The sequence below is a fragment of the Stegodyphus dumicola genome, chromosome 12, assembly GCF_044657685.1.
Source record: "Stegodyphus dumicola isolate Sdum_Otavi_A_Nest chromosome 12, ASM4465768v1".
Lineage (NCBI taxonomy): Eukaryota > Metazoa > Arthropoda > Arachnida > Araneae > Eresidae > Stegodyphus > Stegodyphus dumicola.
Window position 1 is genome coordinate 90,118,555 of NC_140779.1, and position 12,601 is coordinate 90,131,155.

The following is a 12,601-nucleotide window of genomic DNA, read 5'->3' on the forward strand; positions in this document are numbered from 1 at the left end:
TTTCAAAGAATCATGTCAGTGCAAAGAAAAATCTTAGTGGAGGGATAAAGTGGGGAAATTTTTCTGAACAAGTAAAATACTCTTTTCTTAAACATGCATTAAAGAATTTTACATTTAAAGAATATTATATCCACAAGCAAAATTATTTTTAAAATAATTTTTGACTTTTTAAATGCAAAAAAAAAAAAAAAAAAAAGCATGTTTACAAACCTCTGCAGCAGTAACAATTTCCCTTAATTGAATTCCTATGTTAATTTTGTCATTATGTTCCATGCATGTGTAGTTAGATTAATGTTCCAAAGAATATTAGAGTTCTAATGTTAGATTTATTTTTTAAGAAAAATTTTCTGTTCTGTAGCCGCTTTTCTTTTTCGATTTTTAATCCAGAATAGTCTTTAATGTCTATTGGCTACTGGTGTTGCTTGCTTGTTGCACTGAATGTAACCAAATGATTATGTTTGTGAATGCATTGTCTTTCTTAAAAATTGTGCATAAATAATTTCTTGATACATGCCACATAATTTTTAAGTTATTTAACTGCTCAGAATTAATACTAGAAGACAGCAAAATATGAAATTCAAAGCAAGGATTTTATCTATGGCAAAAAATTTGCTGGAGTTCACATTACAAGAAAAGATGAACCTTTGTGCTGAAAATACTAAATAGTTTTGATACTAAAATAATTCTTTACTTCTTCAATAAAAATATTTTATAATTATAGTAAATTAAGCTTATCTTCAGATATATTTAAGAAAGCATTGCTGTTTAATATATGTAGCGTAGCGTCATCTTAAATTTAAATTAATAAACATAAGAATACATCTATGCAAGTGGACTGTAGTAAAACTTTTATTTTAGCGATTTCAACTTGACAACACAACACAGCAAAAAGTAAAGCATGAAAGTTACAATTAGCGTTTGCAAGAATGCAAAAACAAAATGCGAGCTGTGCATATGATTTGAGCATTGCGAAATAATATCTCACAGACAGGCAGATGACTCTGGTCGCCGAAACATTCCGCCCGGCATTGAAACATCATTTCAAATCTAAATACTCTTTACAAAATAAAATTATTGTAACAATATTAAATTATGCAAAAAAGTGTCAGTAAAATATTCACAAGAAAACATAATATGAAATTATGAAATGGAACTAAATTGTTCTCAAAACAGATGCACAGAAGCCTTGATACAATTCAGGAACTTATTTATATTTAAAGCAAAGTACAACGTTATAACTTTAGGGGGCAAAAAACTTAATCACTGATAGGTAAAACACTAAGTTTGTGAATTGGCCTTTTGAAAACTCCATTAGCAGTTTTGAGCTTCACGATATGCACAATATTATCTGAGCTAGGAAAAACTTCCATTGGTTTTCTCTTTGAGATACAAGGCGCTTAAAAGTGGCAATAAATAATTGTGATGTTAAATTACCTAATTCAATATGTATAGCTCTTGTAGTAAAACACACGAATACACAAATGTAGCATTTCATTGGTTTTACTCCTCGACCTTGCCTGGGCTTCACTTAAAATGGCCCACCGTAGTCAATTCCAACCTTGGAGAAAACCTTTGACAGAACGACATTATCTGGTTAGATGTCTTAGCTCGTACACGATGACATTTCACACATTTTAAAATCTGTTGTCTTACAACTGACCTAGTGTGGATTATCCAATATTCTCTTCTAATCACTGATAGCAATAGCAGGAGGCCAGCATGAATATGGGATGGATTCATGAAAATGATTCACTATAATCTGGGTTATGTGATGTTTCTTGGGTAACAAAATATGATATTTCCTGTCCTGCGAGATGTTGGCTTGTCTTAATCTTCCTCCTCTGCATATAAGTCCATTCTTATTGATAAAAGCGTTCAAAGAAAGGATCTTACTATTAGAGTTTAACGGTTGGTTCTTCTTCAGAAGATTACATTAATTAAAAAACTCATCCCTTTGAACTACTCTAACAATTGCATTTCTAGCGTATTGCAATTCTTCGGTTTTAAGGTAACTCTTAATCCTTGTTGCGGTAGATTTAGCTGAATTATTTGCAAATCGAAAACACATGCGATGATTCTTTTAACTTTCAAGAATGATGAAACTTCATTAAGAACTGGAATTTGCGAAACGACTGTTCAGTTGAGCAAGAAACATTTTCCCTTTGTTCTTTTAAAGACTTCTGAAAATGGTAACTTGATAGAAAATGGAATATTATTTGAATTATGTGCCACTGAGGGACCTGCCCACCACAAGTCATGAGTAGAAAGTTCTGAAGGCAAAAGACCTCTTGATGCGCAATCAGTTGGATTCTCCTTCCCTTTTATGCAATTCCAATGCGATGATAGCAAGACTGATTGAATTTCTGAAATGCGGTTGGCTACGAAGTTTTGCCAGTGTGCGGATTTTGATTGTATTCATGACAAAACTATCATTGAATCACTCCATGCATAAATATCGTCAACATGAATTTGTAAAGAGTTCTGCACAGCTTGAACCAAATGCACTAATAGAACTGCAGAGCAGAGTTCTAAACGAGGAATAGAGATTACTTTTCAGGGGAGCTACACGAGTCGTTGATGTTAATAGCTGCACTGAAACTGAAGAATTATTTGAAGACTTTAAATAAATCACTGCGGTGTAAGCTTTCTCTGATACGTCACAGAAACAATGAAGTTCTACATTTGTAGCTTTGTGCAATAATACTCTCCTAGGAATGCGAATGCATTCAAGATTTGCGATATCTTCACAATAGATTTTCCATCTTTGATTGATTTCATCTGGTAAGGTATCATCCCACAAGATTTGTAATTTCCATATATCTTGAAGCAAGATTTTTGCTACAATTATGAAAGGTGCTAACTAACCAAGTAGATAAAAAATTTTCGAAATAGAAGACTAAATCATTCTTTTAGTAGAATGCTCTCTGTTCTCAAGATTTTCAAAGTGACAAGTAAACTCGTCTTGCATTGTCTACTACTCCAAACCCAATAATTTTATTGATTTAGTATCAACTACCGTATATGAATAATTAGAATTCTGAGCATTCAATGCAGTTTTTAAAATTGAGCGATCGTTTGTATACCATTTATGCAATTGAAGGCCAACTTTTTGTAAAAGTTCACTCAGTTGTGAAATTTAGTGCATTCTCTACTGTGTCTGAACTAAATAGGACATCATCAATATAACAATTATGTAATATTATCTCAGCTGCCTTTGGGAATTTAGCTCCTTCGTCAATTGTTAGTTGTTTGAGTACGTGAGTAGCCAGGTATGAGGCTGAAGTAGTGCCATGCGTAACTGTGCACAACCTGTAAGTTTTAATTGGCTTCGATGGATCATCTCTCCACAATATTTTTTGGTAATCACGATCTTATCATGAATTTGAACTTGTTGGTACATTTTCAATAAGCCGCTAGTGATGGCTATGGGATAGCATCTAAACCTCAAAAGAATAGTAAATAAGTCATCTTGTACCTTGGGACCATTCATTAGCGTGTCATTAAGCGATGTCCGTGATGTAGTTTTGGCACTAGCATTGAAAACAACGTGTAGTTTTGTGGTAAAACTCGATTCTTTTAGCATGTGATGATGAGGTATATAATAATGAAAATTTACTTTATCTAAATTATCATCGGATAATTCTTCCATGTGTCCAAGTGATAAATATTCGGACATGAAGTCTTTATATTGTTGATATACTTCAGGAGATTTTATTAGCTTTCGTTCCAGACTAAAAAAGTTGCGAAAGGCTGATGGTCTGGAATTACCTAACTCATTTCTTTTAGGCTTGAATGGCAATTTTACTGAGTAAGGACCATTTTCTTCCAGGAAATGGTTTTCACACAATCTTTCCTCTTTAGTTAGAGGTTTTGATGTGGGAATTTGTTCTAAATCCCAAAATGATTTAACTAATTCCTCCGTGTTTACGTTTAGCGTATTGACTGAAACCTGCTTACGGTTTGGGAATTCAGAATGTGTAGTTCCAGCAATTATCCATCCTAACTTAGAACAAAATGGAAGATTTTTGCTCCTTTTAATTACCTCTCCATTGATTAAAGTAAGGAATGCATTAACTCCCAGCAAAATATCAATTTTTCCTGATTCGTGAAATGTAGGACCTGCTAAAGTTAAATTTAGAAAGCTTTCATATAAATTCAAAGGTAATGTTACACTTGGAATGTTTCCTGTAATTTTGTGTGTTATATAAGCGGATGTTGAAATTCTGTAAGTAGTATTAAAATGAGGTGTAAACAACAAGTCAACTTCTTCCGTAGTAGGTGTATTGAAAGTACCTAAGCAAGACACTAATATCTTCAAATCCTTTATGCTCAATCCTAAATTGATAGCTGTTTCCTGACGAATGAATGATTTGTCACTACCTGAATCTAGTAAACATCTACAATTTATGAATTCATATTTTGAGTTTTGAACCTTAATTAGTACACTAAAGTACATGACTACGTTTACCATTAGCATGATGTACAAAATGGTGATTTTCATAGCTGTTTGCACAAATAGTTGGAGAAACCTCACTCAGGTTGTTTTCTGTTTTAATTTGCGATTTCGGAACGAACACTTGTGCTTTCGGTAAAGGGAATCTAGATGCAATTTTTGGTTTGAAATTATTTTCTAAATGCAAAATGCTATGACGATGCTTAAAACAATGTTTACTAGTATTTGCACTCTTACACATTTTAACTTTATGAACATTAGACAAGCAATTAAAACAAAGTTTATTAGTTTTAACAAACTCTATTCGTTTTTGCACTGCTAAGTTTAGAAAATTTGTGTAAAAAATTATCTTCTTTACAAAATAAGCAAGTAGAATTAGTAATCAGAAAAGCAACTCTATATACACTGATTTATCTGATTTATATGTTTTACTAATTAACGATTTACTGTTCTGTAATGTTCTAGCGTAATTCTTCAAAAGTTCTATCAAGTCATTTAACTTTGGTCTTTCGTCTTTTTTAATTGACGCTCCCACCACAACTTTCTTGAAATATCAAGTTTTTGCAAAATAATATACATCAACAAAGTATCACTAAAATGATCTATCCTTTGATCTGATATTTCCAATGAGCGAGTTATTTCATTTACATTATCTACTAAATTTAGTAACAAGGATGCAGATTTCATTTGTATTTGTGAAAAGTTAAAAATTCTTTTAATAAAAGCAAATATATGTTCTCTTTTATTAGAAAATCTCTCTTCTAGTAAATTCCAAGCAATACTGAAATTTTGATCAGCTATGGGAATTGACTGAATAATGTGATAAGCATAATTTTTCAAAGAACTCTTTAAGGACTGTAATTTTTTAGCTCCAGAAAGATTTGGGTTGTTGCGAACACTAGTGTTAAATAAATCTTTAAATGTTATCCATTCTGTTAAATTTCTGTTAAATGTGGGTAAAGATAATTTTGGTAACTTAAAATTTTTAGAGATTGATTCAGGTACGACAGGTTTGTCTCCATTTGCATGTACGACCTTGTCGATCTTTAACTTACAAATAATTTTTAAGTGAACTTCCTCAATTTTCTCTAAAATTGACTGTTCCCTTAAAGGTTGTACATTTTTCTAAGATTTGTTTAGCGTCAGCATTATCTAAGTTATCATAATCTATTTTCTCGATGAATTTCGTTAACTGTGTTTTCAAAACTGTCTTTCGGGATTTTTTCTGTATCTAATATTTTTAAAATATTCTAAATTCTTGATTTTACTAATACTTTAATTACAATAAAGTAGCAATAAAGAAATGTCAAATGCAATTAAAATGCATTAACGTTTTCACTCACCTCGAACACTGTATCCATTATGTAACTCTTGAGAATTCTAAACCAAAAGTGTATTATCAACAACATCATAAAGACGTAGAATTCTTTTTCACAAGCGCATCTTTTTCTCAAATCTCCGTCGTATGATGACCAAATTAATGTAGCATAGCGGTATCTTAAATTTAAATTAATAAATATAAGAATACATCAATGCGAGTCGACTGTAGTACAACTTTTATTTTAGCGATTTCAACTTTAGAACACAACACAGCAAAAAGTAAAGCGTGAAAGTTACAATTAGCGTTTGCAAGAATGCAAAAACAAAATGCGAGTTGTGCATACAATCTGAGCATTGCGAAATAATAATTCACAGACAGGCAGACGACTCTGGTCACCTAAACAATATGTCATGTTGAACTTTCTGAAAATTGAAATTTTTTGCAGTTATATTCAAAACAAAATGTAGATTACAGGCACTCATGGATTAGTGGAATTCTACTGTTTCTACTAGTATGTTAAATTTTTAAAGTATATGGGGAAAATAACTGAAGTTCAGTATATTTAAAATTGTCTACTTTTTTATATTCCTTAGCATCTCAAAAAATGATGAATAAATGTATTGATGCTAAAAGCGTGGTTGTTGTAACTGCTTTGCATTATATGTCAGTTGGATTAAAATTTAATAAATCACATAGGATTAGTTATAAAATTAATTAAGACGAGACTGGACAAAAGTATGCATACGTATGAAATGGAATACAAAAATTGTGTGCGAATCTCATTGTTAAATTCGAAGAGAGGGAATTTCATATGCAAAATGTTATAAAACTTTGAGACTATTACATTGTGTGAAGGGAAAAATTTTCTAATTTTGGAATTAAAAAATTTCTTCCCCCCCCCCTCTAAACATTTCTATCCATAAATACTTTGGAAAGTTTTACACATCTCCTTCTTTTATTTCATATCAAATCAGGATTATTTGCTAGTTTTTAATTGAAGAACGTTTGCAAATATCATTTTATAATTTGCTTTATTTGTGTCTCAGTGTCAGCGTAAGCTTCCTGCTTGTTTCATTATAATGTTATAATGACATTGCACAAAATCAATAAATCAATATCTGTACATGAATGATAGTTCTCTGAAATTTGATTTTATCTTTTGATAATATTCATATTCCCATTATATTCCCATTCTATGTGAGAGGGTAAGATCATATCAGGTCATTCTAAAAACAGTCATTTTTTGAAGTAGGTTTTGAAGATATATATATATAATTAATAAGATATTATTAATTTACTCAACTGTATATCATAACTGTATATTTCCCCATCTGAAATAACACTCTTCCAAGGCTTTAATAGTGTCTTTTCTCCCATTTTTAAAGAAATCAGTGAACTTATTGAAAAAGTTTTGAATGTCCATTTCAAGTGCCTCGTGGGAACTGTGTCCTTTTCTATCGCTGAGAACGGTATTCTTTTCTGTACTGAAATTTTGCAGACTTTGAACTGCTAGTTGATTTTTGTCTGAGCAGTAAAGAGAGGGAAGATTAGTTGCCTCAGTAACTGGCATCTTTCAAGTTAAGGTCATGTTGTTGAAATTTTCTTAACTGTCATTGGCACTTGTAAACTTTCCAGATACCTTTATTTTCTCCATATTTTTTACATCATCTGCTGTACTATTGCCTTTTTAAAATATGTAAAGCAAGGCATATCTGATGTGCTTTTCTGTGACTGACATTTCCATGAGGGATTATAAAAGCAATGCAGTTAGTGCCTACAAGATAGAATTTATCTGAATGAACTGCATTTGAACCTGCCATGTGTAAAAAATAATGTTATTTATGGGATGGTTTGGATTTTTGACTGCATTTTGTAATTAAATTTTTGATGTTTCTTAAAACATTTCTGCCAATGTTTAATGTGACTTTATATGATGTATCTCTTGCAAAAATAATTGTACTAAAATGTTTTGAGTTTAAATGTGAATTAAATAAATAATAGGTGTAATTTGAGCTTTAAAAAAAATTTAGTTATTCTAATACCCAGGAGCTGTAGTTGTTCACTTGTGTAATTATTGTATGTGTAAGATTATTTCCCCCTTAGTTAAAGTGAAAATAAGCTAACCTGTATGTAAACAGACCTGATATGTAATTTAAAAATGATTCTTAAATCTGCTGAATTCTTGGAAAAATTCTTTAAATGATATGAAATAAGTGGTTGTCTCCCCCCCCCACCCGCACACACATAAGTATTCATGAAATCGAGAAATTTTGCGTGAAAAGTGGGGAAAATCTTATTTTTAATCCAAATAAATCACAGGCAAAATAATTTTTTAAAATAAATTATTTCTAAGATCTTTAAAAATCAGAAATTGCAGCAAAATGTTAAGTCTTATTTTCAAATTTGCATGAACTGTGGATCTTAATAAAGGGAAGCAATTGTTCTGTGTCTTTGTGTCCGCTAGAAGAGTTGTATTATATAAAATGAACAAAATGATTCTGAAATGTATTCCTTCACGACAATTAAAAAAATTGCATCTGTGTCATATGTAGGATATCACATAAATCAGTTTAGTGTATGCAAAATTATACTTCATCCAGTCTTCATATGCATACTTTTTTGGGAGTGTTTTGGACATTCGATAGAAATTAAGCATATTTAACAGGGTATGTATTCTTTTGCACTTTTATCTAGTGCTACCCCCCCCCCAAAGAACAGTATAGAAATATGTGGTGTGTGGTAACCAGTTATCTACATATGTGCAAAATTTTATGTTCATCATTTATGTAGTTTAGTCTCTGCAGCTTTGTGGGTGCCTACAAGGAAATTGGCCAAAATTTGGATTTATCTGATTCAAAATTTCAAATTGAGATACCATTTCATGAGTAACCAACAAACTCATTCATTGAGTAAAAAATTCGCAGACTGTGCTCCAAATTTTAACACTAGAAAGTTTTTCCTGTGTAACAAGGCAAAAAGTTTTGCCAAACATTAGTGATTGTATTTATCGAATTTTATTTAGTATAAATAATTCATGTGAATTCATTTAAAAATTTATCATTCATTGATTATCTGAAATTTAAAAAAAAAAAAAAAAAATCTTCCTGGAAAAAATCTTTGCTATCAAAGATTACCTACAAAGGCATACCACTTATTTTTTACTTGCATGCATATGCATAAATATACATGTATTTTGCTTGAAATTCCAAGAGCATGATGTCAAATATTATTAGCATTAATTTGTAGCTTACTGGTTTAGTTTCATTGCAGATTTTTTCTGTTACAGGACTTCGTACTATTGGCGTTATCACAAAATTAGACTTGATGGATGAAGGCACAGATGCTAGGGATATACTTGAAAACAAACTTCTGCCTCTGCGTAGAGGTATGCTAAAAATATGTTTGTTTTTTGTTACTCAAAAATAATTGTAGTTAATTTTACAGATGTGTAAAATACACCTTAGGATCTTTTCTTTGACTTTAGGTTACATTGGTGTTGTCAATCGCAGCCAGAAGGACATTGAGGGACGTAAAGACATTAAAGCTGCAATAGCAGCAGAGAGGCGTTTCTTTCTTAGCCATCCTGCTTACAGGTACTCCCCCCCCCTCTTTTTTTTTTTTTTTTTGTTTTGTTGTTGTTGTTGTTGTTGTTGTTGTTAATTTAGTAATTAAATATGTAAGTTTTTTGTTAAAATGTAGAGGGCATCTAGACCTCTATGGTAAAAAAACTATTTTCCCCTCCAACACACACAAGGGAAAAAATTAAAAGTAGGTAATTTTTGATAAAGAATAAAGTTTGCAATTTTTCGTGTTTGTTATTAATCTCGAGTGTATGAATTTTTTTTCATATTTTAATGAAAGACGTTAAATATTAGCAACTTGCTTAATAAACATTATCCATTTACAGAGAAACAAAAAAAATTTTTTAATGTAACATTTTTGATTGATACTTTATAATCTAAACTACCATTAAAAAATTAAGTAGAGGTTACACAACAGAAAAATTAATGCTATGATGTAGGTACCCACAACTATTAACCCTCTGATTGCAGATAAAAATGGGTGAATTTGATTCAAATGAAATTATAAATTGATGGAGAAATTTTAAGTCCTGAGGTGCTACGCAGTTTCTCTGCATACATTCAGGATAAATGGTGACCATGCTAATGTGCATTATTTCAAAATTATTTCACAACATGCATTCTTGTATAAACCTGCAGTTCAGGCACTTCTTATTCAATCACAGGTCAAGATTTCTATTCAGAACTGAAACTATTAATGCTTTCTCATGCTCTCTTCTGAATGTGCCACAGTTGGCTTCTGTTTCACACCAGCTAACTTGCTACTGCCTTCAAAATATATATTTTAAGAGTTTATCATTACCAATATAAAAAAAAAAAAAAAAATTAGAACAGGTTGTTTTAATGCCCATAGGTGAAAATAGTATATAATCCATAAATAAAATAGAAACTGTTGAATTTGGCCACGTCTGCAAGTTTTTCCTTCTCTAGACATCCATTTATGATGCTACCAGCTCTCCCTAGTTATTACAATATGTAATTATTATATCTATGCAATAAACCATATCCAATCTATTACAGCTATTTACCAAATATACAGTACAAGTCCAACTGTCTGACATTCAACTAACTGGAATATTTTAGAATTTAAGGAAAAAAATTCCCCAGAAAAATTTAGTAAATGAGTTTTGTAACACCATATAATTCACAATACTATTAAAATATATTGAATAGTCAAGAAAAGAAACGTTTCCTGATATATTAGCCCCTAGCAGCTTATCTGCTTAGCCAGTCAAAACGAAATTTCCAATATTGTTATTTTAAGGTATGCATTCAAGATTGTGATGATTTAAAATAATAAAGCTCTCATGGTTTGCAGTGACAGATGCAAAATTTTTGGATGGTAAGACCTACATTTTTCCTGCTGAAAAACCATAAATGTTGCTAGAACGATACACAAAAGACAAAAATTAGCATAGTAAAACATTTGCAAAAAGTATCATAGTAAAGCACCACTAAAAGCACAAGAAAAGAGATTGGAAGAATTTTTATGAGAATTACAAGTTTTCAACGTGCCTATCTTCATAAACAGTAACACATTGCATGTGGGAAGATTATTGACAACAATGATGAATGTAACATCACAAGAGCAATCTCTTTAACTTCACATTTTATGGTACCTTTTAATTCTGACAAATCTTGTGGATTTGATGTGTATACTGTAGATTTCAGATAACCTTGGAGACCAGAAGACTATTGAAGTGAATTCGTGAGATCATGGTGGTCATGAAACTGTAAAGAACGGAAGATGATTGTGCCTTCAAAGTCCAGCTCCAGCAGTTGCGGAATGCATGTAGTGATGTAAGGGGGGGAGCATCATCTCACAGCCATACAATGCCATTAACAACATTTCACTGTTGCAGTTCTGGAATTGCATAATTCTGCAATATTGTTGTATACTGAACACTTGTGATGGAGAATTTTTCATACCTGTGAAAGTGATCTCTTCGAAGAAATACTGACTGAGAATAAATGTATTTGCAATGCCACATCACATAGTCACTGTAACTTTATGTAAATGCCCTGGTACCATATTGTGATGATTTTCATCAGCCTAGTGAACTCAATTCTTGGAGTTTGCATTCGCAGTTAAGAATAAATGTGCCTCATCCATCCAAGATATCTTCAGCGGCTACATGCTGTCTTCATCATACATGAGGAAAAGATTCATAAAGCTGACATGATGTTGGTCTCCAGTGAAATCGATAAGGACACAGCTGCAGAACAGAGCACAGAAGCTTACCGTAGTTTTCATTACATCCAAACTGCAAGTTCTTGCAGTATGAATTAGACCTGCAGTATCCATCCAGTTTCTTCAAGTTTATCAAAACATGTGCAGTTCTTACAGAACGTTGAGAACTCGTTTTAGCTTATGATTTTGCTCTTGCATTGATTTGTCAAAGTTATTACCGGAATGGAGAATCATTCAGTAAAACAACTTTATGAAGTCATCTGGTTGTTTCTCTGTAATTGTCATATTGTTAGCATGTTCGAGCACCTGGTTAAGAAACAGTCTACCCACACTGCTTATTGAAGGTTTTCCGCAAGCAATGCTTTATACATGGTGTTCTGGACTTTTGCTTCTACTGTCTATTCCTGTGAATTATGCAAAGAGCATCAATGCACCAGCTCTCTGTTTTGTTGTTGGTTCTTTATAATTATCTTTTTTGCAAATATTTTATGTCAGTAATTTTCATCATACGTGTATTGTTTCTACATCATTTATAGTTTTTCAATATACTGATCAGTATGCACAGGAAAAAAGTAGGTGTTACCTTTCAAAAATTTTGAACTTTTTCACTGTAACCAAGATCTTGAGAGCTCTGCTGTTTTAAATCATCACACTCTTGAGCCTATACCTTCAAACAACAATATCTGAAATTTTATTTCAGTTGGTTAAGCTGATAGGCCATTTATGGGGTCATATGTTGGGGAAGTTTTTTATGACTATCCTGTATACATTGTTACTAAACAGTGCAATTTAGTGCCAGTAATGGGTAAGAATGACATCACAACTCAGTCATAATAAGTTTGTTTTGATTGAATGTAAATTCAGTTAACTCTTGATAAGACAGTTTAATTTTTGTAAAGAAGGATATATTTTTCGTGTATTTTGGAAAAATAATCGATATTTGAAACTGTGTGAAGAGGAGGAAGTTTCAGGATCTGGGCATCAAAAGAGGCTGTGATATATGACTTTGGAAACATATAAACCATAGCAATGTAATGTGAAAAATTATAAAAGTT

The 12,601-nt window shown here is 31.7% G+C and overlaps 1 protein-coding gene across 4 annotated transcripts in view; it reads left to right on the forward strand.

The window, feature by feature from the left end:
- Positions 1–12,601, forward strand: part of LOC118195146 (dynamin-like) — a 120,567-nt gene that overhangs the window by 32,158 nt on the left and 75,808 nt on the right. For all 4 annotated transcript variants that reach the window (XM_085806694.1, XM_085806695.1, XM_085806693.1 and 1 more), the window contains exons 5-6: positions 9,061–9,159; positions 9,259–9,367. In XM_085806694.1, the coding sequence (XP_085662820.1) occupies positions 9,061–9,159; positions 9,259–9,367 (208 nt within the window). The remainder of the gene's footprint in view (positions 1–9,060; positions 9,160–9,258; positions 9,368–12,601) is intronic.